Source organism: Brienomyrus brachyistius, chromosome 7 (genome assembly GCF_023856365.1).
Source record: "Brienomyrus brachyistius isolate T26 chromosome 7, BBRACH_0.4, whole genome shotgun sequence".
In the NCBI taxonomy this organism is placed as follows: domain Eukaryota; kingdom Metazoa; phylum Chordata; class Actinopteri; order Osteoglossiformes; family Mormyridae; genus Brienomyrus; species Brienomyrus brachyistius.
In genome coordinates, this window is record NC_064539.1 from 22,091,922 (window position 1) to 22,117,468 (window position 25,547).

General features: G+C 49.8%; 2 protein-coding genes across 4 annotated transcripts in view; one reads left to right on the plus strand and one right to left on the minus strand.

Annotated features, from left to right (window-relative positions):
* Positions 1-11,519, plus strand: part of tnksa (tankyrase, TRF1-interacting ankyrin-related ADP-ribose polymerase a) — a 34,951-nt gene extending 23,432 nt beyond the window's left edge. Inside the window, exons 6-28 of one of the 2 annotated variants that reach the window (XM_049020251.1) lie at positions 95-115; positions 1,433-1,527; positions 1,885-1,951; positions 3,813-3,999; positions 4,090-4,211; positions 4,317-4,408; positions 4,511-4,589; positions 4,923-5,094; positions 5,195-5,274; positions 5,367-5,512; positions 5,620-5,785; positions 5,860-6,079; positions 6,478-6,587; positions 6,777-6,965; positions 7,042-7,282; positions 7,393-7,472; positions 7,875-7,995; positions 8,138-8,235; positions 8,407-8,481; positions 8,583-8,688; positions 9,004-9,190; positions 9,353-9,509; positions 9,642-11,519. In XM_049020251.1, the coding sequence (XP_048876208.1) occupies positions 95-115; positions 1,433-1,527; positions 1,885-1,951; positions 3,813-3,999; positions 4,090-4,211; positions 4,317-4,408; positions 4,511-4,589; positions 4,923-5,094; positions 5,195-5,274; positions 5,367-5,512; positions 5,620-5,785; positions 5,860-6,079; positions 6,478-6,587; positions 6,777-6,965; positions 7,042-7,282; positions 7,393-7,472; positions 7,875-7,995; positions 8,138-8,235; positions 8,407-8,481; positions 8,583-8,688; positions 9,004-9,190; positions 9,353-9,509; positions 9,642-9,728 (2,898 nt within the window). In that variant the 3' untranslated portion in view covers positions 9,729-11,519. The remainder of the gene's footprint in view (positions 1-94; positions 116-1,432; positions 1,528-1,884; positions 1,952-3,812; positions 4,000-4,089; positions 4,212-4,316; positions 4,409-4,510; positions 4,590-4,922; positions 5,095-5,194; positions 5,275-5,366; positions 5,513-5,619; positions 5,786-5,859; positions 6,080-6,477; positions 6,588-6,776; positions 6,966-7,041; positions 7,283-7,392; positions 7,473-7,874; positions 7,996-8,137; positions 8,236-8,406; positions 8,482-8,582; positions 8,689-9,003; positions 9,191-9,352; positions 9,510-9,641) is intronic. The other variant, XM_049020252.1, reaches the window with a different exon arrangement.
* Positions 11,520-12,205: 686 nt separating this feature from the next.
* On the minus strand, positions 12,206-19,476 carry dusp4 (dual specificity phosphatase 4). 2 transcript variants are annotated; one of them, XM_049020264.1, is made up of 5 exons: positions 18,951-19,476; positions 17,351-17,478; positions 16,561-16,780; positions 14,412-14,681; positions 12,206-14,380 (listed from the first exon to the last, which is right to left on the minus strand). In XM_049020264.1, exons 1-5 carry the CDS (start codon positions 19,324-19,326, stop codon positions 14,265-14,267), a joined length of 1,110 nt encoding a protein of 369 aa, XP_048876221.1. In that variant the 5' UTR covers positions 19,327-19,476; the 3' UTR covers positions 12,206-14,264. The 2 variants fall into 2 exon arrangements, with proteins under 2 accessions (XP_048876221.1, XP_048876220.1); XM_049020263.1 differs by having other exon boundaries at positions 12,206-14,681.
* Positions 19,477-25,547: the final 6,071 nt, after the last annotated feature.

The window sequence follows — 25,547 nt, forward strand, 5'->3', positions numbered from 1 at the left end:
TGAGATAATGACATGTTATCATTTTATCATTTTTTGTGTTTTATTTGTTTTTGTTTCTGTTTTTGTTTGTGGTTCTGGCGACATTGTCTATCAGTCAACATCCCAAAAATTGCTGGTAAGTTCGTTTTCAATAAGAGCTCCTAGTCTGATGCACTGTTGTGATTCATTTGAATTAAAATTGACTTTTGGTTTGTTTATCAGTGCGCTGGCTCTGGCTCCTTTAAATGCACAGTATGGGCATTATGGTCTGTCTGTCACATCTCATCCACCAACCAATGCTCTTGTCTTCCAGGGGTGGGGTGGGATTGTGGGCGGGGGCATTACCAGTACCCCGCCCCCAAGTGCAGTTCCAGATTCCACACTGCCTGCCTTTTAATGTTAGTTGGTGCAAAGCCCCCTCCCTTTCTGGCCGCTCTAACCCCTCTGTGACCTCACCCACCCACCCCATAGCTTCAGCCACTCTATGACTTGATTAATCAGTCTATTTATTTTTTGTTACCTGCATGTCAGCTTGACTGTGCATTTTGTCGATCTTTCATACAGCATTAATGCTGTGTAATGTTGTAGGTCAGTTTCTGTGGATGGCGAAATTCCCTTGTTTGTTTGCGGGTGGGTGCACCTGATCTGTGAAGTGTTGTGGGTGGGTCGGGGGGGGGGGGGGGAAGGTGCTCTGTCAAGCTTTTCGCAGCCAACTGTGCCCGGATTCCCCAACGGCCAATCACGGCTAAGCGCTGAATGACTGCAGTGCACTTCCTGTTGGTGTTCACTGCGTGTTCATTGGCCCCCTCCTCCTACAGGGACACTCACCCTTTGGGATGGCCCCCCGCTCCACATTAGTGTGATGCACAAACACTAGCCCTCCCCACACACACACACACACACACACATAAGCATGCACACAAGCTCATTGTCTGTCCTCAGAGAAGCCCTGTAACCTACGTGCCTTGAAGCCTTGGTCACCAATACCCATGAGTCTCCCGCACGATCGCCCACCTGCCTCTCACTGGCCAAGTTTCGGTCCGTGCCTTGTAGCCGCACCCTCGTAGTGAATCGTCTTGGGAGGGCTAGTCCGTCCTGCTGTAACATGGCTAATCTGCATCGAAGCTGAATGGGTTCAGTCGGATCCTCTAGCTCTGGTCCACATGGAGGACTGAGCTGCCAAACGGGTCACGCCGAAGAGTGTCCCCTGCAGCAGTTACATTTTGGTTCCGTTTTGGTTACGTAAAGGTTCCATCTCTGCTGTGTCTCACCAGGCAGGACTGGCTGGGCAACACAGGCCAGTGCTGGCTGACTCGCTTTGCTGCTGACCTTTCTGCTATGTGACGCAAAGCTTGTCTTCTCACACACGCCCCGCTAATTGCTGTGTCATCAGTGGGGGGCGTTTCCTGTGCTGCGGTCCGGTCTGATCCCCGTCTTCCTTTTTCTCCACCAGTCTACCCCACTGCACCTGGCAGCCGGGTACAACCGTGTGCGGATCGTCCAGCTACTGCTTCAGCATGGTGCTGATGTCCACGCCAAGGACAAAGGGTGGGTCAACATAGCCAGTGTGTGTGTGTGTGTGATCCTTTCTGTGTACAGAGCCCCCTGTGTGTACAGACAGCCTGGCTGGGCCAATAACTGCCCCCTCAGTAGCTCCCCCTTTCAGGCCCCATCCACCATCATGCTTCCTGCTTTTGGAGAGACTGTGCCCGCATATTCCCACCGTGCGGCCCGGCCGGCTTGTAGAGGGCAGATTAATGGTGTGGGGTCCAGACTGTGAAGGGCATATGAATGGCGGGGGCCTGGGCAATGGCTCACTCCCGCACATACATGCTGCTCTCTGCCCCGGGTGCTGTGGGCCTGTGGTTGCCTTCGCTTACTCTGTTTCCTGCTCTCCATCCACAGCGGCCTGGTTCCCCTGCACAATGCCTGCTCCTACGGTCACTACGAGGTCACCGAGCTTCTGCTCAAGGTGAGGGTGCCTCTGGGGGTCTGATGGGTGTGTGTCCCCAGGCCTCTGTGAGGGGGCTGCATGTACAGCATAATGCCCCCCTTAGGGATACCGCGGTGACTGAATGCACATTAAATCTTTTAATAATGTCACTGAGATCGTGTTTGGCCAGAACTCTGTAAATGTCTGAGTGTGGATCATGGTGGCCAGTGTAACATGAAAACAGACACACTGGCCGTGTCTAGGGGCTCTGATGGGCTTTGCACCTGCCACTGACACAAAGACCTATTTCTGCTCTGCCTGGCGGATGAAACGTAGGAACAGCCGTTACTTCCAGGTCGTATCTGCTAGGTGGCTATGAGTTTCATCAGCGGGTTGCACCAGCTAAGTTCAGCCGTAGCCTACAGTGTTTGTGAGTTTCAATGTGACACGAGTTATTACATAAATTTCACACTTCCTTATCTTTAGGTGTAAGGGCCGTCGTAACTAACTAACCTGGAGAAATGTGTTGCCCTGCCGTTGTCTGTTTCCTGTAAGCCCTGTTAGTTATTCTTGAACTCGAACATCTCATGTAGCAGAACCACTGTCAAGCACCTACAATAAATGTCTAACTTCACTACAAATTTGATAAACGCACTAATGGTATAACAGATCTTAGTTGATCCATGATCCTTATGAATGCCCCCCCCCCAGTATGTGAACCGTGGATTAACTGCAAGTTAAGTTTAACCATGATAGGTTGAAACAGATTTATTGCCGGTGTCACAGTGAAGGTGAATTCCTCACGTATGTGTAGGACACGGGCGAATTTCAGATTGTGTGTGATAATGCAATAACAAAACAAATAGCAGAAATTTTATAGCATTATTAGTGGCATTTTTAGTGAAATCTGCTTCTTTCCTGCTCCTGACAAATGCTGTTCGTGTGTCTAAGTATAACTTTTGTTTTTCCTGAGATCTTGTTTTGTGATCTCAAATTTTGGCTATATTGGGATCTCGGGAATAGGTTGTGATTTTGACATGACAGAATACAGTAATAATGGATGTTCTTTATGGACTTCCGTACCATGCAGAGTTGCGATAAGATGCAAAAAAGCAGTTCATGTGAATGGGGCATGTTAAAAGTTCTTTGCTTTGAGTACTCTAAGCAATAAAAGGAAGTTTATTATTTTTTTTGCTGATCCCTGACTCAAAAACTGGATGGAAGCTGAACTGTGAGTTTTGTGAGGTGTTGCACCACTAAACACACCTAACAAGTTACCTAATGAACACACTTTTTACATCGCACCACTGTTGGTGGTACATTACAGGTTTCCATTACAGCTGTGGTTGAAATACTTCTCACAAATAGAGAAAACTAATCAGTAGCTATATATAACCCAAACTTGATAAACGTGGAATAGCGAGTTGGTTCCGGTAATATCAGACAATGGTATTGATTGGTTGTCCACTGTAAAAGCGTCATTCTGTATGCCAATATTTTTATTTCGTAGCTACTAAGTAAGATGCAACTTTAGCAGTGGTGCTACCGACAAAGAACGCGGTTCTAGTTTTGTATGATTTACGGTACGCTTTACACCCCGCCTTGCGATTTTATGAATTTACACAAATGTGTGGTGACCTAGCCCGTTTTCTGGAAGGTGTTTGAAGGGCGGAAGGACCAGGGTTTCAATTCCTGTCAGCCTCAGAGCCTGCTCCTCGTCCTGAGAGCAGCCGCCAGCTGATGGCTTCTTAGATCGAGTTCTGTCGTAAATGTGAAATACATTCACCGTACCTCCGCAGTCTGTGGTGATCCAGCTGGCCGCTCTCAGTGGTATTTTTGCCCTGGTGTTTTTCCACTCCAGTTTTTATCATTACTGAGGGCCCTGTCCCCTCTCCCGCAGCATGGCGCCTGCGTCAATGCCATGGACCTGTGGCAGTTCACGCCGCTGCACGAGGCGGCCTCCAAGAACCGGGTGGAGGTGTGTTCACTGCTGCTGAGTCACGGCGCCGATCCCACCATCGCCAACTGTCACGGCAAGAGCGCCGTGGACATGGCGCCCACGCCCGAGCTCAAAGAGCGCCTCACCTGTGAGTACGCCGGCCCCGCGGGAGCCCCTGCCCCTAGCCCTAACCCTAACCCTCATCTATGCACTCTGACCCCCTGTGTTCCTCCCCCAGATGAGTTCAAAGGCCATTCCCTGCTCCAGGCGGCACGCGAGGCAGACATGGCAAAGGTGAAGAAGACTTTGGCCCTGGAGGTCATCAACTTCAAACACCCCCAGTCCCACGAGACCGCACTGGTAAGGACCCTGACGGTTAAGGGGCCGCTGGCCCTGATGTGTAGGAGGGGGGTTGTGGGCTCTGCTGGCCATTCTGTCCTGACCGTGGCCCCCTGTGTGTGGCAGCACTGCGTGGCAGCCTCTCCGCACCCCAAACGCAAGCAGGTGACCGAGCTACTGCTTCGTAAAGGAGCCAACGTCAACGAGAAGAACAAGGAGTGAGTGCCCCCCCCCCCCCCCCCCCCCCCATGGCGACAAATCATGGCCCTCTGTGCTGTTTCAGTGGCTTGTCATTGGCTAATATCTCCTCCCCCCCCCAGCTTCATGACTCCACTGCACGTGGCTGCGGAGAGGGCGCACAACGATATCATGGAGGTCCTGCAGAAGCACGGAGCCAAGGTACGCCTTCGGGGCATCGATCTGTTCTCCTTATGAAAGAGGGGGGCGCTTTGCACTGAACCGTCTGCCTCCCAGTGTCTGAGGAAATCAGCCGTAAATGCTGCAGATTTTCAGGGACATGCAGTTTTCGCTGCCTTTGGTCTCGGAGAGCTTTTGTAATGTGCCTTTACTGGGGAGTTCGGTTTGGGGGTGGGCCCCAGGAGGTCCAGTTAACGTTTCAAACTGGCAGGATCAGCCCAGGAAGTGTCACAGGATCAGTGGGGGAGGGCCGTCTGCCTGGCCAGAGGTGCCCCCCTGGGGGCTCTGACACCGCGCTCTTCCCCCACCTCGCAGATGAACGCGCTGGACACCCTGGGTCAGACAGCTCTGCACCGGGCGGCACTGGCGGGCCACCTACAGACCTGCCGACTGCTGCTGAACTACGGCGCCGATCCAGCCATCGTCTCACTGCAGGGCTTCACTGCGGCTCAGATGGGAAACGAAGCCGTACAGCAGATCCTCAACGGTATGCAGACCGAGTCTGTTTGTGCCCCCCTCCCCCCCCACACAATCAGGCCTGCCCTGAGGCACGCCCCCAATTCACCATGTCCTCTCGCCCCCCCCAGAGAACGTCCCAGTGAGGAACTCGGACGTGGACTACCGTCTCCTGGAAGCAGCCAAAGCAGGAGACCTGGACACTGTGAAGGTAAAGAGCCCCCCCCCCCTCCAGCACTCACACCAGGGCTGCAGTGTTTTGAGCTCAGCCTTTAACCTGTCTCACTCTGTCGCTGCCCCCAGCAACTGTGCTCCCCTCAGAATGTGAACTGCCGGGACCTGGAGGGCCGGCACTCCACGCCGCTACATTTTGCGGCCGGCTACAACCGCGTGGCTGTGGTGGACTATCTGCTGCACCACGGTGCTGACGTGCACGCCAAGGACAAGGGGTAAGCCCCCTCCCCTCCCTCCTTCCCTCCTTCGCCATATTACCCATGTGACCGTGCTGGCACTGCTCCCCCGATGTGATTGGTTGTGGTTCTTGACCCGCCCACAGCGGCCTCGTTCCCCTGCATAACGCCTGCTCCTACGGTCACTACGAGGTGGCGGAGCTGTTAGTGCGGCACGGAGCCTCCGTCAACGTTGCCGACCTGTGGAAGTTCACGCCGCTGCACGAGGCGGCCGCCAAGGGCAAATACGAGATCTGTAAACTACTGCTCAAGGTACCGCCTCCCCCCACCCAAGTCCCCCCACCGGCCCCCTCCACCCACATCAGCTCACAGCCTCTCATCCTCAGCACGGCGCCGACCCCACCAAGAAGAACCGGGATGGGAACACGCCCCTGGACATGGTGAAGGAGGGAGACACGGACATTCAGGACCTGCTGAGGGGTGACGCCGCCCTGCTGGATGCTGCCAAGAAGGGCTGTCTGGCACGCGTGCAGAAGCTGTGCAGCCCAGAGAATATCAACTGCAGGGACACGCAGGGCCGCAACTCCACCCCACTGCACCTGGCGGGTAGGGGCCCCATGCCGAGAAAGCGTGTTTCTAGAAGTGCCAGAGATGCTGACTTGTGTGGATTGGGGGGGCACACATTCCGGCAATCAACGTTGAAGCCTTCATAGCCTTTATTTCAGTGTTGTGACAGCTGTCACCAGCAGGGGGCACACAGCTTTCCTTCAGGGGGGTTTAATGTGAGCTGGCTGTCCTGTTAGGGCTGCTGCTCATCAGACAGCTAAGAAGCTTGTGTATCCCTGATGGAGCCACGTTAATGTCCTGGTATATCAGCCTGGGTGCAGATCGCATCCATCTGGAGAACTGAAATCCAGTTAGCGGTGTTGTCATGCCTATACACGCCATCTGTGTGTGAGTGAAGTGAGACAAAGTAGAGTGAATCTGCCCATCCACTCCTACAGCTGGTTATAACAACCTGGAGGTGGCGGAGTACCTGCTGGAGCATGGGGCGGACGTCAACGCCCAGGACAAGGGGGGTCTGATCCCACTCCACAATGCGGCTTCCTACGGGGTGAGTATGGCTGCGCCCCTGTCTGCTCTCCGGACACACCTCTTGTCCCTGGTACCGACCCACATTGCTTTGGGTTTAAGCTCGTTAGTCGCGCATCGTGGGAGATTTCGGCTTTTCGGCTCACAGTTTGGCAAATACAGTTTGTTGCCGTCATTAATGCATGTGAGACGCTGTCCCCCCTCCCCACAGCACGTGGACATCGCGGCACTCCTCATCAAGTACAACACGTGTGTGAATGCCACGGATAAGTGGGCCTTCACCCCCCTTCATGAAGCCGCCCAGAAGGGGCGTACCCAGCTGTGTGCGCTGCTGCTGGCTCACGGCGCTGACCCCACCATGAAGAACCAGGAGGGCCAGACGCCACTGGACCTGGCCACGGTACATATTCACATGCACACTAATTTCTAGTGTGACTTTGGTCACATCCCGCTAAAGTGATTGCTCTCTGTCGCAGGCTGATGACATCAGAGCTCTGCTGATGGATGCCATGCCCCCCGACGCCCTTCCCAGCTGCTTCAAGCCCCAGGCCACAGTGGTCAGCGCCTCTGTCATTTCCCCGGCCTCCACGCCCTCCTGCCTGTCCGCTGCCAGCAGCATCGACAACCTGGCAGGGCCCCTGGCCGATCTGTCTGTGTCTGGGGCCTCGGGGCCCGCTGATGGCGCCACCGGCTCAGACCGCAAGGAGGGGGGCGACAGTGAGTAGCGCGCCGGGCTTTGGGGATCGGCGGATTAGGGGCTTCTGCTCTGGGAGTTGGGCCAGGTATTTCTAGTTTCTCCATCTGACCCATTGTCTGCTTTCCCATAGCCATTCTGGACATGAACATTAGCCAGTTCCTGAAGAGCCTGGGCCTTGAGCACCTGAGGGATATCTTTGAGAGGGAACAGGTCTGTCTCTCAGTCTCTGTCTCTCAGTCTCTGTCTCTCAGTCTCTGTCTCTGTCTCTGTCTCTCAGTCTCTGTCTCTCAGTCTCTGTCTCTCTGTCTCTGTCTCTCTGTCTCTGTCTCTCTGTCTCTCTGTCTCTGTCTCTCTGTCTCTCTGTCTCTCTCTGTCTCTCTCTGTCTCTCTCTCTCTCTCTCTGTCTCTCTCTCTGTCTCTGTCTCTCTCTGTCTCTGTCTCTCTCTGTCTCTGTCTCTCTCTGTCTCTGTCTCTCTCTGTCTCTGTCTCTCTCTGTCTCTCTCTGTCTCTCTCTGTCTCTGTCTCTCTCTGTCTCTGTCTCTCTTTCTCACAGCCCTCTGTGCTCTGCTCTCAGTCCCTGTTTCTGATGAGCTACGTACCTCTACTCCTCAGATCACGCTGGATGTACTGGCTGACATGGGCCATGAGGAGCTGAAGGAGATCGGGATCAACGCCTATGGTCACCGACACAAACTCATCAAGGGCATGGAGAGGCTGCTCGGGGGCCAGCAAGGTGGGTGGGAGGTGTCGGGCGTGTCCGTGAGCCTCCCTGGAAGGAAGGCGGAGAAATGGCGGTGGGCTGAATGGGAGATTGATGATGGTACATATTCATGTTGATAGAGGGGCCCCCAGAATCACCGACAGTTTCATTTCAGGTGCCAACCCCTACCTGACGTTCCACTGTGCCAACCAGGGCACGGTCCTCATAGACTTGGCCCCTGATGATAAAGAGTTCCAGTCGGTGGAGGAGGAGGTATGTGGAGCTGAGGAATCCTAGATTTCTTCTCTGGCCATTACTGTGGAGTCCAGGCTGATTGGATCTGCTGGAGGAGCTGCATGTGTGCGGTCATGTAGGCTGTTTGCTCCTCCGTGTGCTGCCTGCCCACCCTCCTCATTTGGACTCCTCCGCCCTTCTGTCCCACAGCTGCAGAGCACCATTCGGGAGCACAGGGACGGGGGCAATGCAGGGGGGGTGTTCAGCCGCTATAACATCCTCAAGGTGAGGCCTGGCTGAACTTGCTTTAATAACCAGCTATTTGCTGTTGGCATCACCTCACGGTGTGCTTCCATGAGACTTACGTCTGTCTGAAAATGCTGCAGATCCAGAAGGTGGTGAACAAAAAGCTGCGGGAGAGATATGTCCACCGGCAGAAGGAGATCGCCGACGAGAACCACAATCACCACAACGAGCGCATGCTCTTTCATGGTAGGGGCCTCCTAGGCTCTCCATCTGCAAGTCTGGCCCCTTCTGGTGTGGAAAACATGTTCTCGTACATAGTATGCTGCCTGGAGAGAGTGACTTGTTGAAGGGTATCCCTGGTTTGGAGTCACCGGTAGCACCGTCTCTTTTGGTTTCGTCCTCTGTTCTGGAATAAATCGAAAGAAAGGCGCTTTTGTTTTTAACAAATCCATACCGTCATCTGTCTTGATATGTCCCACTTGAACGGGATCCGCTGCCCTTGGTATCAAGGCAGACCAGTCTCATGTTAACTAACCTTCTGATGTCTCCCATCTCCACCAGGGTCCCCCTTCATAAACGCCATCATCCACAAAGGGTTTGATGAGCGCCATGCCTACATTGGTGGCATGTTCGGCGCTGGCATCTACTTTGCGGAGAACTCCTCTAAGAGCAACCAGTACGTGTATGGCATTGGGGGAGGTACCGGCTGCCCCACACACAAGGACCGCTCCTGTTATACCTGCCACAGGTACGGTTTCTGCCTTTTGTGCTTTGAGAGAGTGGGATGGGAGCAGAGATGTGTTCCTGGTGTTTAGCAAACAGCGCTTCGCTTCTGAAACTGCATCCTTGGGTTGGGAGCCATGTGTGTATATAACTGTGAATGACAATGTGTCCCATCACCTTCTTGCAGGCAGATGCTGTTCTGCAGAGTCACTTTGGGCAAGTCCTTCCTGCAGTTCAGTGCCATGAAAATGGCCCACGCCCCCCCTGGCCACCACTCTGTCATCGGCCGGCCCAGCGTCAATGGTCTGGCCTATGCTGAATATGTCATCTACAGAGGAGAGCAGGTGAGCAAGCAGGCGGACCGACCTTTATGAAATAAACACGGGGTATCTTTAGGTAATAGCCAGGGGGTGTGGCTGCTCTGTCCATAGGATGTTTGACTCTATTCTCATGCCGTTCGACCTCTTTGTCTCCAGGCGTACCCCGAGTACCTCATTACCTACCAGATACAGAAGCCAGAAAGCACAGCTCAGACTGCTCCGGGCGCCGAGCAAAAGTCCTAGTCCGGCCCAACCCAGTCCAGTCCAGCTCAGCTCAGCCCTGCCCAGCCTAGCAGAGCCCAGACGAACCACAGAGACTGTTACTGAACACTTCATACATTCGGGGCCAAACTGCCAGTGAAGCTCCTTTAGTTTTTTTTTTTTTTTTTTTTTTTTTTTTTTACTTTAAGATAAACTTCAGTTGTGAACAGCTGATATTTTTCTTTTCTCGTTTTTATTTAATTTTTATTCCCCTTTCTCACTGTTTACAAAAAAGTTGCCTTCACCTGTAACCAGTCACAGCTCCTTTTGCGCCCCCTGGTGCTCAAAATGGTTCACTGCGAGGGTTGGAGGCCACAGGAAAGCGACGCCTTCAGGGTGCCCTGTGCCCCCTTAACCACACCCAGCTCAGTCTGCCACCCCCCCCCCCCCAAGCATTACATTGTTCCGAGATATGGCAGATCTGGAGTGGGGGGAGGCATGGATGCCCTGAGCGTTGGTGTCCTTTATTTTTATCGGCCTGTGAACACACTTGCCGTCCTGGCTTTGTATGCTTTTACTGTGATTGTTTTAGGTTATTTACACTATAAATTGGACCATGTCACACTTCAGTTTGTAGGGACCCTAACTTTTACTTTACTCATTTGTCTTTCTTTACAGGAAACACATTGCGTAGTTTTTTTTTTTTTTTTTTTTTTTTTAAAGAAAGCTTTGGGATGTTTTCAGTGGGTTCAGAAAGTGGCAAACTGACGGGAACAACACGGAGAAACAGAAGCTCAGCCTATGTTACAGCTCGACATACTACTTTGCACAAGAATCGGTCTGTAAGCGTCACACACCCACGTCGCTGTTGTCTTATACGCAGGATTCGTGTTTTAAAGGACTTGCACTTTTAAACAGGAATGATAAGTTATTAGTAACTGAGAAATACGTTTTGAAAAAAAAAAAGTTGGTTAATGTACAGGTTATGTAAACAATGCCTTTGTAAAGCTTTGATGTTCTTTACTGATGAAGATTGGCTTTTATTACGTCTCGAAATGAAGCCGGCTTTCCTTTTGGGTTTTTTTTTTTTTATTTCCACATTTTCCTGGAGATGGAATGACTTGGTGATCAGGCTAACTAGTTGTTTGGTTTTCTTTTTTAAAAATAAATATTAACTGTAGGAAGTCGTCTGTTGGTCATGTTGCCATGTTCGTAGAACTCACCACTTCGGGTTGGAGAAACTGGTTGTAACAATACTACTGATGACGCAGTTACTCGACTCGCTTCCTGTTCCCTATGAATTCCTGTACTAATTCTGGATGGGACCCGACTTCTTGTTCAGGAGAGAACCCTCGGTGTGCCGGGATCGCTCGCTCCGCCCAGGAGCTGTAGAAAGGTGGAACCCAAAACCCTGAAGGGCAGTGCTGGCTGGGGTGAGTGGGGGGTGTCAGTGGAGATCACCTGCTTTGAAGCCCCCCACTCATTGGCGTCACTTCAGCATCATACAGAACTGAATAGAAGCACAGGCAGTCTGACACGGACGCGCTCATGTGTGGGGGTGTTCCCTTTATGGATGTACTGTTTCAGTCCCAGCCCGCTCCCGTCCCCCCCCCGCTCCCGTCCCCCCCCCCTCCCGTCCCCACCAAATGGAGTCCCTTCCTCAAGCAAGGAAAGCAATCATGTTTCCATCTGCTTCCTGAATGATCCTGTAACCCTTAATGTGATGATTTACCTTTGTTACTGAAACCATGCAGTGTAACAAAGTTGATATGAAGATTAATCTATCACACTTCAGCCTTGTAAACCAGTCTTAATAAAGTATGTGACACTTCACCTGGTGTTCTTACTTTTGTGCATTTTGTTCCATTTTTTTCAAGCCACAAAGTGACTTGTAGAAATTATCTTTGGCCAAGATGTCAGTTTTTAACTCTGCTTCCTTACGCACCCCTAAATGTTTAGGATATAGCCGTTAAATCCTGTCCAGCAATTATGTAGACTGGCACAGTTGCTGCTTACTATGACTGATTTATTCGCTGTTATGTAACCCAACTGAAAACCTTTTGCTGAACCATGCTGTCCGATTCCAAATGCATGCATGTTGTCAGCAGAGGGCACTCTTGCACCAAATAATGATTATTTTTATATTAGCTGGTTAATTTGGGAGGCTTTTTTTCATTTGTTAACCTATACTCTGCAAGGTGTGAAGTGGACAAGCGTTCTGTACACCTATTTCTGTTAATGTATATTAATACACACGAATGTTCCTTGCCTAAATGAATAGGCCTCCCTTACTGTATTCAAATGTTTATATATATATATACACCACCAATTCTAGCATGGTTGTTCTAGCAGTGCAAGTAGAACTTATCAGGAAGGCAGAATAGAAACCCTGGAGTTGTGCAAGGTTGCCTGTCCAACACCCTGCGTACACTAGAGCCTTACAGTTACCCCATACGTAGGGAATCTAGTGGAACAAGTGGTCTGTACCGACAGGTTTGGGCAGAGAAATACATGAGACATTTGATTATGAAAACTGTTATATTTAAATGGAGTTCAAGAAATAAATAAAAGGAACATACCATATAACAAAAGAGGGAAAAAGTCTAGAAATTGTATCTTTATGAATGATATTGCCATGGGAACTCCGACAATAACATTTCACTCCACACAGATATAAAGTATTGCATTGCTCAATGATTGACAGTTATACACCTGTAATATATTAATTTCTCACTGGACTAAAATACTTCAACAAAAAGAGTTTTAAAAATGGTAGCTACCACCTTCTCTTATAGTAATGTGCAAATTAATTTAAAAGTTGACTAGGGTATTGCATCACTTTAAAAGTGCTCTATAACAAGGTGCCAACATTCTTCAAAAGGAAAAAGAAAATCCTATGTTTCTTTAAAAAAGCCCAAATCCTAAAGGCATCTTGTCTGGATTCATGAGTGGTTTCTTTACAGAGTTGTGTCTCAAGAACTCAAGCAGAAGAACATGGGGGGGGTGCCCAAGGCCGAGTGGATCCCTCATTCCAGAGAAGTCTACCTGGACACTCCAGTGGGTGAAGGTTCTGTGGCACGGAACACCTTCTCCGCTGGTTTATCCTACATTTCCAGTGATTTCAGACTACCTATGGTTCCATTACAAGGTCATGTGGGAGGGGCTCCAGGACATACTTCAAGCAGGGGGGGGGGGCTTTTTTGGACCCTCCCACTTCATCACTGAGAGATAAGGGGTGGGGCTCAAACAAAACACGCATCATAAACAAACACAAATCACAGGACGCTGGCCAGGTCTCAGTGCCTGATAGGGATCGAAAAACAAAGACAACATTCTTCAGTCATCATACAGTCACTGATGAAGCGTGACTCACACTGAGCTTTTAAGTCTCTAAAAAGTGAGCGGGTCGTGAAATAAATATTCCCAGTCCGCCTGGGCTTTGGTGGCCACCGAAGAGAGGAAAGAAAATTATTGCTCTGATTCGCAAACGTATAAAAACTGAGGAAATGTTGAGACTTGATGGAGAAATATTGCAGTCTAGAAGGTTGAAAATGGCTGGCTGTCACTGCAGGAGATCAGTATTTTCCATCGTCAGACCGATGTAAAATTACATTGGATGCGGACGTGGGATTCCCCAAAACATCTGGAGTATTGTGTACCTTGTCTGAGACGAAGGCACTGACAAAAAGAGGGGAAATCATCTGGACTCCTGTTTTATGAGAGACTCCCCTTCTGCCTGGCAAACATGCTACTTATTGATGTCATTGTACTGCGTGTTATTATTCTCTGCCTACTGGCTCCAAAGCAACAACCGCAATCATTCTTTATACCTTCACACCAAAACCACACTATCTCAGTTCCCACCTTCATCTGCCTGACTGCGATAGGGTCAGCAAAGGAGGTAAAGGCAGCCAGGCAATTGGCTAGAGTCTTCGAATGGGGGGGGGGGGGGGGGCTGGGAACAGGCCACCCAAAGCCACCACTGGAGGAGAGCCTTTGGAAGACACGATGAAAAACACACGATATGAATGGAACTCTGATGGATACCGTAGAACGTCACAGCAGTGGCAGACGTAGGCTGCTGACAGAAGATGAAAGCAGCTCTGAGCTAACGGTGAGGGTTTTCCCGTAAGCGATTCTCCTACTGAAACCTCACACACGTATATAGTGCTCTGTGAATTTCCAAACGAAACCGAGGACAATTTTTCAAACACAAAATTATTGTTTTACAGTAGAGGCTACGAAAGCACTGTAGTCTGCTTTTTAAGCCATGTCCCCATTTGTGTCAGTAAGACAAGATCGACACCCTGTTGATTTTTTTTTAAACTATTCAGCATTCTAGAAGCTTCTGCCACCTATCCACTATCCAGTTCATCCTAGGAGCTTTGGCCTCTATCCGAGGAATCACAGCCACTCCAAACAAACTTCCAGAGTATTCTAGACACTTACACCAACAGTCTGGGGTGTTCTAGAATTTTCAGCTTTCGGTGTGGAGTACTATAGAAGCTTCAGCTGCGTGGAGGACGTTGGCACATGTCTCTCAGTCCCTGAGTGGGGGGGGCGGGGAGGGGGGGGGCCTCAGCAGCTGGGTGAGGTGGTGATGGGGCTCTGCAGATAGGACAGGCCGTTGGGCTGCCCATGCGTCACCACAGAGACGGGGAAGCTGAAGACGAAGGGGGAGGTGGGTGTGGTGGAGGAGGAGGAGGAAGTGACAGAGGTGGTGGGGGCCACCACCTTGGGTCCGTGTGAAGGGGGGGGGGGTAGCAGCCTCCACAGAGCAGGACGTAGCCAGGACCTGGGATTCGAACTGCAGCAGCTGGCCCATGAAGCTGAAATTAGGCGAGATGACGCTGCGCCGCTGTCGCACGAACTCAAAGGCCTCCTCCAGGCGCACCTGCTTCCTCTTCATCAGGTAGGCCAGGCAGATGGTGGCCGAGCGCGAGATCCCCGCCTGGCAGTGTACCAGCACACGGCCATTGGAGGCCTTCACCGAATCTGGGGGAGGAGGGGGGGGGGGAGAGAGAGTGAAGGTGAGAGTGGGATCCCAGCACACCGGGACACTTAAAGTGTAACGTTGACAGCGTGACACTGCTTAACGGCTTGGTACGCTGTGTGGTTTCAATCATTCACACAGCTGGAGTGTGTCGCTGAGGGGCAAAGGGCTGCCATGGGCATCCAAGCACCTACTCAAACTGGCCCAGCAAGGAAACATTATAAACCCATCCATGCATCCAGTTTCTACACCTGCTTGTCCTATGCAAGGTCACATGGGTTTGGAACCAATCCTGGTAACTATGTGCTCAACATAATAACCCATTCTGTTAATTAAACACTGGGGTATTTCAGAGCATCACTGACAATGCTCATTCAGAGGTAAAACCATAGACAGATACATATATTTGTTGGTGTGTGGCTCAGTGGATTGGGACACTACGCCTCTAATCTGAAGGTCGCTGGTTCAGATCCCAGAGTCTGCAGAGTAATTTCACTCTTGAGCCTTTGAGAAAGGTTCTTAAACCCCAAATTACCCAGGGACTCGCTTAACCTGTATTCTCAAAAAGGTATGGATATGTTTTATTTATTTATCGGATGCTTTTACTTTTTAAAGAAAGCAGAGTCAGGCAGTCCCTGAAGAAATCTGAGCCTTGCTCAAGGGTGCAGCAGTGAAATCACTCTGCTGAGCCTGGTATTTAAACCAGCAACCTTTCAGTCACAGGCACAGTGTCCTGACCCACTGGGGCTCGCATTGCCCCCACATAGAAGCATCTACTAAATCAATACGAACATAAACAATCCGAATTTGTAGTTAATAAAAACTGTCCCTTTAAAAAAGAGAGCTGCATAATAATTCTGAACACTTCTGCAAACGAGTCAAGGATGTTTTTAGATGCTTAAAAAAAAACTTCGTTCTGTGTGGAAAAAGCCTCTGGCTTATTTTCTCTGCATCCTAGAATGGAACTGACAGCGGGAGACGGGCCTGGATGGCGGCTGTATGGCCTGCCCTCCGTCCACCTGTGCAAACGGCACAGCCTGCCCGAAGATAACGAGCCACTGATTAACGAGCCGGTGAGACCTGCCGCCACATCACAGTGAGGCCCCGAGGTCCGACGTGCGGGGGGGGGGGGCTACATTCATCACTTACGTTACATTAATTAGCTGCCAGCTGCCGCTTCCCTCCCAAATGCTTTACGGTGTTTCTCCGTTTATGCGGCTCGATATTTTATCGAGGCAATTCAGGGCAGCTCTAAGCTCCACGTCCGCCGGAGAGCCCCCCGATGGGATTTCCAGGATAGACTAAGTGTCTGCTACCGGTTATTAGCTAGCCTAACGGTCGGCACCCAGAGCGAGAGCGCCGCACACGCGCGCGCACATCTGAGGGCTCTCCGACATGGAGCCGAGAGGCGGATGAGTCAGACCCCAGTCCCTCGACGTCGCGCTCTGACGCATACGCGCTCGCAGGAACTTCACCGAGCTCCTCTGCTCTGCCTGGTGCTCAGAGGCCTGTCAGCTATCTGCCAAGACTCCCCAGCCCTGGAAACATTGGAAAGGCCAATGCTGTGTAGGGCTCTTATACTTGGGAACAGAGTGTTGGCGAAGGCTAGCTGTCAGCTCTGCAAGTTCTAAATAACACAGATGCCCTAAATCCTCTGTCTGTGTCAACTTCTTCACTCATTATCCACCACAAAAATAATGTCTGGATTGCATGCACCGTGTCTAAGGTAAAGAGTGCATGTAAGGCTCAGAGACCTAGTGAAAAGCTGGGCATTCACCTCAGGGCGGGTGTGTTGTTCATCCTGAAATATTATTAGCCTCATTAGCACTAAACACACCAGCCCACCAGGGGGCAGTCCACCAGAGACAGAGCGCCACCCACCGATGTAGTCGATGGCCTCGATAAACCAGGAGCTGATGTCTGCCTTGTGGTTGTCTTCCACCGGAATGCACTTGTACGTGTAGACGCCCTCGAAGTGGTTGGGGCAGCTGGAGGACACATTGAGTAGCGCAGAAATGCCCATGCCATCCAGCATGTCCTTCTTGGAGGCATGATACGCGCTGCCCAGGAACAAGAAGGGAAGAATCTCCACTGGCCCTCCCTGGGAGAGGTAAAGACAGCAGGGTAACTATGGAGATACAACAGAGGCCTGCAGCTGGATCCGCAAATATATATATTTACTTGTGCGCTGTGAAAAAACATTAATGTATATAAACACCAATGGTGTGAATCGATGCGGCTGGCTCCACTATTGTATCATCAAGTTAATGGGGAGCTATCCACGCAAATACAATACTGGTTTTTCCTCCCAGACCATGCGCCACATTAGAAGATGTCGTTGTAGAAAAACCTACTACAATGCGACACTATACAAGCGCACCGCAACGGAAATGCACTTTAGAAAGCTGGACAAATATAAATGGAGCCTTAAGTGAGAGTATCGATCTGAGCCTCGTTGTATTACGGGTTATCTTGCGCTCTTCCGGCCGGAAATCCGTGACGTTAAGAAAGCTTCGATTTGTACTGAGAGGAAGGTTGGCGATGCAAGAATTCTGCTGCCCCCCCCCCCCCCGGAAAGACAAAAGCGGAGTCTTTGGTGTTACACAACCCAACCATGCGGGAAATACGGGGCCTGCGAGCGGCCTGACACCGCTAAGCGTAAGGGGCTTACCTGGTCGTGGTGGGGGGTCCCACAGGAGCTGCAGCTGGGCTCTCCGTCGGACTGGAATGAGGAGCTGGACAAAATTTTGGTTTTCAGGCAAAATTCGGGATACTCCGAGAAAAATCTGTCGTAGCCCCCTGCGGGAAAAAAATCGTTGACACCGTTTATTATGAATTTTAATAATACGTATATAATAAATATATTTTTAATAAGGATGAATAACGATTACCCGTAGGCCATATTATTTCTGGCTGATATCAAGCTTTGCGAATCAATCAGGAACATTATATTTCAATCAATTCTGCTTGTGAAGCCCGCAATGTTTTTTTTCGTAACAATAACCATCCGATTATATGATAATTATATATTATTTATAACGAGATATGAATAACATGTATATATTATGAATGTTTTATGGCTTTTTGAAATAACAGAAATTAATTTATTAACAATTAAAAAAAAATAGCAAAACAATTTTAAAAACAAAATACTGCATGGTGCATACGTATACTAAGTATCCTTTATTTTCACACTTTCATTTTAGACAAAACGAATCTCCCTCCGTTTTTAATGAACTGTGAATTTCACCAACTGAATCATAACATTTTGTAAAAACCGAACTCATATGCAAATGAACATTGAAATATTTTGTTTTGTACCAGATTCTCAATTCTTTAAGGCAAAGGCGATTGAATTTATAACGTACTGGTAGGCTATATTAGGCTACCATACATTTCAGGGGATGCGTGTCATTCAAATTTGGTACGATTTTATTATACACAAAGCTTTATGATAATAAAAAACCTTAAGGCGGTCTGAAAACGTTACTAATGTTGCACATTTTTTTAAGTGTATCAAGTGCGCCTTGTGATATACAGTGTTTTCCTTAAATTCTATGACTGTGACATAACAGTAGGAAATTTAGCAGGCCTGCTAAAAATATAGATTCTATAATAAATGTATGCATATATTATAGGCATTCAGTTTGTTATTTTTACTATTACTTCTCTAGCTCAATTCAGACTTCTTTGTACATCCATAAATTAATTCCGTGACGATCGCTTTATTTTACATTTCTCGTTGTCATTCCATGAACATTTCCTGAATCACCTACTGTGAATTTTCATAATAAAAATCCAAGACACATGCTTTAGCAAGACTATTAAATGATTGTTAAAATACTGAATGCACACAAAACGCGGTGGGTTACTGGAAGTGGGAGGCTAACGATGTCGCTTTTGGCCATCCGCATTACATCATTGTTGTGATGCGCAATCACGTTGACCATGTTTGGTCAAGAACTGCAAAAAGAAAATTAAAAGTACATTGCTATTTAAGCGTTTTCCGAAACGCTAAGGCACTTATTCTTTAGGAGGTAACGCCTGCCCTCGGCTCATAGCTAGACGTAGCCGCTCTCTTGTGAATGGACGGATTGAGATTTCATGCACCCCTCTTTTGTTAGTGTAACGTGGTAGATCGTGGTCACTTTCTTCAGACTAACGGACCGATGGCTCACCCCGATAATAAATACGGCTAACAATTCATCAACAGCGCAGAAGTACCAGTGTCATTTAAGTGGGTCAACCAGACGGTCACTTATTTTTTTTACCTTTCAGTAGATATATTTCAGTCCCAAATGTATCCCTGTACAAGGCGTTAAGAACCAAAGTAACCGTGCTGCCGTCCTTCACGTTGTCCGCATCAGGCGTCCTCTCGTCGTACAGAATAACAGCGGAGTAGAGTCCGGACTGAAGCCGCATTTTGACCTCCTCGTCACCCGACAGGATCTGGTCCAGGGATACGGAGCCCTTCGCCCGTCTCCGCACGATAGTGTTACAGCGGATGTTCACAGCGCCTCGGATGTGTCCGGCGCTGAAAGCCAAGAAGGACCTACAGTCCAACAGCAGGCATTTCCCACTGTCCTCTTTCAGCAGCCTTTTCAGCACATTGCAGTCCATCTCACACAGTCCGCTCATCGTAACCATTTCTTCCCAAGCGTACACAATACTAATAAGACTTTTCAAACTGTACGAATATAGAGGATGAGAGACAGTCGACGATTATACATCCTACGCAGGTCCTTGTGTTGTTGTGCCGTGTTTATTCTCCTGAGAGGATTACTATCTCGGCCAGTGACTGCTCCTTCCTTTTTATGAATGGGCTTCGGCCGCCACTGCCATAAAAGGAGAGTGGCGTCACTGGGGCGGTGACGTCACGTCCTAGTACCATTCATTAACCCTTCTCCCTTTTCATTCATAAAAAGTCGACGATTCCTGAATGGTGACAGGAGCTAAAATCGCCGGCGCTACCGATTGTAAATAAGCGTGTGTCGGCTACGCCGCTTTGCCTTGAACATGTAGATGTGACGGCGTTGCGAGGCGGCGGCGTGTTCGTTTCCTGTCAAACAATGGTATCTTACTAATACGGTCAAGGATAAATAAATAAATTTCTTGTCTCCCAATGTTGCCTCCTTTTTTAAATGGGGGTAAGGTGTTTTATCCCCGGAATGGCGAAGAGCGCTGTCCAAGTGAGAGGCGGGGGACGGGGTAACTCGAACCGCGACGTCGGACACGGAAGATGCCGAAACCCCTTAATGAGCGGCCGGTCACGTCGGAGACCGGGACCCTCACCATCCCCGCCGTTGCCCCTCTTTTCTTTATTCATCATTCACCGGCACCCGTTAAGTTTCGGAGCCAATAATACTATACACGCTGGCTGAAGCGGGCAGATACTCGCCAGTTCTCACTGATACGTAGTGCCAGTACCTCTGTTTTTCTCTTCAGAGTACCTGGAACGTGTCTTGCATATTGTCACCTCATATAATATCAAGACGTAATCATGGAGTCAACACTGGGGGTGGATTAAGGCCGTAATCATAATATATTGGGGAGTACATTGTGAGCACATCTAAATATTGTGGGGGACATGTCCCCCCCCCCAAATATATTATAATTACGGCCTTGCATGATATACATGTAGTGAGTAACAAGGTGAGTACTGGCACCTGTTTTTTCACTCGTAAAGCACTGTCTGTAGTTCTACATATTTGCAAGCTGCACTACATTATTTCTTACTGCCCCAAGTAGAGGCCGACCATAAAACAGCTTTAAAATGAAGTCAGATGATCTCTATTGAGAAATGAACGAGGCTAGGAGGGGGAGGGGAGGGGAGCGGCAGTAACTGACAAAGCTACCAGGCTTCCTTCCGTAACATGCTGCCTTGATCTGAGCCTGTGTGTTACGGGTGATGAAAAACAATGACGGGGGTTGTGGGGTGCAGAGAAGGGTAGGAGTGCTCTCATCCATCCATCCATCCATCCATCCGTCCATCCATCTATCTATCTATCTCTCTGTTCGTTCATCCTGTCCTATCTGTCTTAATCTGGCGAGAAGCGCGGGTTCCCTGTGCAGTTTCCATCATTAGAGGTAGGCCCCAACCCAGGTAAATATTCTGTTAAAAAATGTAAAATATTTTGTTTAAGTAAACGCTCGGTTTCTCAACACAAACAGAACCTTTGGAAAATATTATGGGCATCCCGGGGGCCACAAAGGCACCTTCTTTTTGTGAACTGGATGGCATTGCTTAAGGTCATGGGACAGCTCGGGTTCCAGAAGGAGCCCTGCTGTTGTACCCTTGAACTCGCATTGGACCCGAAGCTGCTCCAGAAAAGCATCCAGCTGTCTGAACGTGCAAAACTCGCTTCAGATTAAAGTGTCAGTTAAACAGCCAAATGCTGTCCGCCCCTTGTTTCCTGCCCACTGGTTTAAAATGGGTTTGCCCTGCAGTGAATGTCACACCCCCCGGATCTCAAATGAGACCTCAGGTCATGGTCTCAGTTCACGTAGCCGCTGTTGTAAATGTTTAGTGGAATGAGTGCCCGCGACCTCTGTCGGGAGTGCCATGTTTGTGGGTGAAGTTTTTCCATTGCTCTGACATGCCGCCTGCAAGCGGCTCCTCAGCACCCCGGAGCGAGCAGCTTGTTTGGTGTTTTGCCAGAAACGCAGTTGTTCTTGTTGATGTTTTCACACCACCAGTGTCCGGGATTCTGGCCTCGTGTCAAAGACCATTAATTCCATGTGCTTTAGTTTCTGCTCCTTGGTGCGGCAGCGAGCAGTTAATGAAGAGAGTGATTCTGACGACCCCCCCCCCCCCCCCCCCCCGCCGTTCAGCAGCCATCTGCAGCCCCGCTGAGGTTTCCGCCCTCCCTGTCGTGGTCCACTTTGCCTGGCGATGACCACTGTGGGATCCAGGTGCTGTCAGAGGGCTGTTCTGGTCCCATATGGGGCCCTGGTTCTAAAGCGAGACCCGATGGGGAGGTTGGCCACGCGCTGCATGGGGTGAGAGGTCACCACACTTCGATGTGTCCTTTCCGGCAGCGGGGGCGGCTCTAAATAGGTCAAAGCAAAGCCTGAGGAAGTTTAATACACAATTCATTCAGCAGCATGAACCTCAGTGGGAGGGGGAGGGGCTGCCACGGCCCTCTCGTCTAATTGGATCTTCTCGAAGTTCTCGTGGCTCAACATGAACCCTTCTGATATTTGCGTAACTCGGATGATGTTGCCGGGCGGAAGCATGCGGGTGTGAAGTCACATAGGGTGGGTGTATGTAAAGTGAAGGGTGTGGCCCAAGGTGGGCGTGGCCAGATGTGAAGGAGGTGGATGGTTTCTAAGAAAAGGGAATGGTCTGAGCGTTGAATTTATCAAAGGATGCTGTCGTCAGCCTAAGAACTGATGTCCTCCACTGTCACCCGCTGTAACTTGTGGGAGGTCCGATTAGCTGCAAGCCGGAACCACTGTATAATGGTTGTGTGATTTATAACATAAAGGGGTGACTGATACAGATATATAAACATCATCAGCATTATGCGTATAGATCCACTGTGCAGTTCTTCTGTACATGCAGGTTGGGATGTGAGTGTGCTTGTGTGTGTGTCTGTGTCTCTGGGTGTGCGTGTTTTTGTGATTATTACATTGTGGGAACCAGATAAAAACCTTTACCATGTACTGACATTTTTTTCAATGCCCACAAGGATAACCTCAGTTTTATAAATATCGGTAACTGCAATCAAAAATCAATAGGCAAAAAATGTTGCACTTTGTTGGATTACTTTTAGTGAAGGTTAGGGATGGGTAGGGATTAAGGTTGTCATTGTCGGGACTAGGGCAATGTCCATAGAAATGGGTGCAGAGTCCCCACAAAGACAAGAATACATGGGCTGTGTGTGTGTGTAAATCATCTTCTGCTGGGGAATAATGAGTCTTTCAGTCACCGTGATTATCTGTGAGTATCTGGCTTGTGGACAATTTAGAGAGACATTCTGCACCCCTCCCCCCTCCCGCCCCCCCCACAGTGCCTTATGATAAACTGCCAGTGGTTCCTATCCTGGGCAGAGTATGAGTCACTTGCCTGTGTGTATCCGACACAGTCGCATTCAGAGTGATGTCCACCCCTTTCTTCTCTATCTGCGTATCAACGTCCCCCCCCCCCAATAGCAGAGCCTGCACTGTACCGTTGCCCCCACCTCCTGTTCTAATTCTTTGGCTCCGTAAACCCATAATCCAACAGGACATGCGGTGCTCACTGCTGTGTTCAGCGCGCGTGTATGTGCGTGTATCTGCATCAGGATGTCGGACCTGCTGCCTCCCTCTGCCTGAGTCCGGAAGTGTGTGTGTGGGGGGGGGCACCACCTCTCCCCTTCCTTCAGACACACCTGGTTACACACTCCTGGAGGCTCCTTTCTCAGACACATATTTCGGTTCTGTGAATGGACAAGTGAGCGGTTGACCTGGCTGAGGCCGGGGGCCATTCTGGCCCGTAACCCGACGTGCAGGTTTCTCGCAGCTCAGCAGAAACCCTTCTGACATTTGCATAACTCAGATTATACTGCCAGGCAGAAGCATGCGGGTGTCAGACGGTCATCAACAGCTGCTCATCCCATAATTTCCTGCAGCGATGCCAGAATATTTGAGATAATAACGTGGCATGTCATAATCAGGCCAGCAGGGGGGTTTAAGTGTGAATTTCCCCTCCTACTATGAAAAACGTCGCGCTAGCTGGTCCAGACCAGAACGTCAGGCGAATGAAGCGAGAGTCCAAAGCGCTGAGTGACAGGGTGTCACACTGGGTTACTGTAGCTGCTTCCTGTATCTGCCCAGCCCCGCCACCTGACGAATGGTTCTGACAGCATGAAAAGTAACTTCCTCTGTGCCTGTATGTGGGGGTGGAATCGGTGGGGGGGGGCAGGTCGGTTGACCCTTTCAAAATCCCACCTGACAGCAGGCAGCTCTTTGTGGGGGGATTGATTTGTGTTTGTAAGTCAGGTGCAATCAGAAATGAGGCCGATGCAGAGAACGAGTTGCTGTGAGTAATGTCTTCTGTGTTAGTCATCCGCTTTCTGTTCTTTTTTTTCTATTTAGTCTACATGTCTCCTTGGAAGGGGGGGGGGGGGAGGGGGGGTGCAGTATTTTTTTCTGCAAAGTGCTCTTTTGCATGCAATGCTCCATGCTCACTCTCATAACCACGACACTGTTTGCATGTTGTGCTACCAACACAGGCTTCTCTGTCAGCATTAGCGCCCCGTGTCACTGCGCTACGCTTCTGGCTCCCAGCACTCACACTAGCAAGCTGCTCCAAACCACTTAGCACACGGTGGGAGCAGCACACACATTTCCAGCTCTGAGGAGGGAGGGTGTGCAACTTCATTTTGGTCTGAGCTAACAGTGATATTTGTGCAGTACTGATGTAGTCATCTTGGGACCTAGTGGAGGATAATATCAGCCTGATGACGATTTCGGGGAGCAATAACAAGAAAGCAGGCTATTATACTAGGCAAGAGGTTTTCCCAGAATGCAAAGAATTGCCTTCTTAAGAAGTAAGTCCTACTGCTCACCTATTGGACATTCTGTATTTCAGGATGTAGGATCAGGATTATAGATACACGGATGCCTCACCTGTAGCCTTCTTAAAATATACGAATTCCCAGACAAGACGTGCATGACTTTCATCTCTGTGTGTTTGCGTGAGGGTGTGTGTGTGTGTGTTTGTCTTGCATTCCTGCTGCTGAGGCGCTAACAGCTTTGGGGCAGTTAATAGAAAGTAGGCAGGTATGGAGATGCATGAACTGTCTTTCGCAGGGCTCATTTAAGTGTCTCCTTTAAGTGTCTCTCATCAAGTGTCCCTGGTGAGAAGGCACTATTTGTATGACATGCCCCCCTCCCCCCCAATGACAGATATCTGGTTTCTCACCGTGGAAACGGTCTCAGTTTCATTCACAAACTACCTGCTTTGAATAGCCAAACTGCCAACAGGAAACCGGGTCACATGATTGGCCACACAAGGAGGCGTGTCCCATGTGGGCCAGGGAGGGACTTTCCTGTCTGGAAAGCAAGCGGCAGGTGGGGGGTGGGGGATTACGCACGTAACTGGGCTCCAATGACGGGGATTAAGGGGCAGATTGCGGGCTTGTGGGAGGCGGGCGACGGCGCTGCATTGCACAGCGTGTGACTGTGGATTCCAGACACCAGAATGCAGATTAAGCCTCCCCCCCCCCCCCCACCCTCGACCCCCACTGGCATCTTGTGGCACACATGGCTGCGTCTGCACGGCCTCTATGCTGATCTACAGTGTGAGTCTTGGATTTAACGCACAGAGCCGGGTCGGTCTCTATGGCTACCTGGTCACACGTTTAATGGCATCCCATCAGCCCTGTGGGAAGGCGGTCACAGGCCCAGGAGAACCCTGGATTTGTTTCCATCAGCGTGTTGGTGTATCTTACTCTAGCCTCCAGGGCAGCGACTGTGTGTAGCCTCATGCTAGAGTAGTATTGGCAGCATGCTGGTCATTCAGCTCCATAATCTCCTCTGCCCTTACACTGGGGCTACTCTCTGGCTTTCTCTTTGACATCTTGCAGACCTGCCTCACACCTGCACATCACACCTGATGGCTGAATGCATAAATCAATCTGTCTGAGGGTCGTCAAACTAAAACAAAACTGTTAAAACATCTGAGGTAAAGAAATCATTCAGGGATCATGTCCCATCCGTGACCATCTAACAACAAAATCTATGTGAGGATTTCATCACCGGCAGACTATTGTTCTGTTTCCCTTAATTAACGATGTCATTAATCAAAGCCACCTTTCCCTCGTCCCAGGCCTTTACCGTCTTTGGGGCAGCCCGCGACACAAGGTGTATCTCTTCTCCCTTAA

Bases quoted from the DNA above. Each gene is read 5' to 3' on its own strand.
- dusp4 (XM_049020263.1), bottom strand. From the start codon at position 19,326: ATGGTTACGATGAGCGGACTGTGTGAGATGGACTGCAATGTGCTGAAA. The intron at 17,479-18,950 runs GTAAAAAAAATA...TTTTTCCCGCAG, and splicing joins TGAAATATATCTACTGAAAG to GGGGCTACGACAGATTTTTC. The intron at 16,781-17,350 runs GTAAGCCCCTTA...TACCTCTCCCAG, and splicing joins GGACCCCCCACCACGACCAG to GGAGGGCCAGTGGAGATTCT.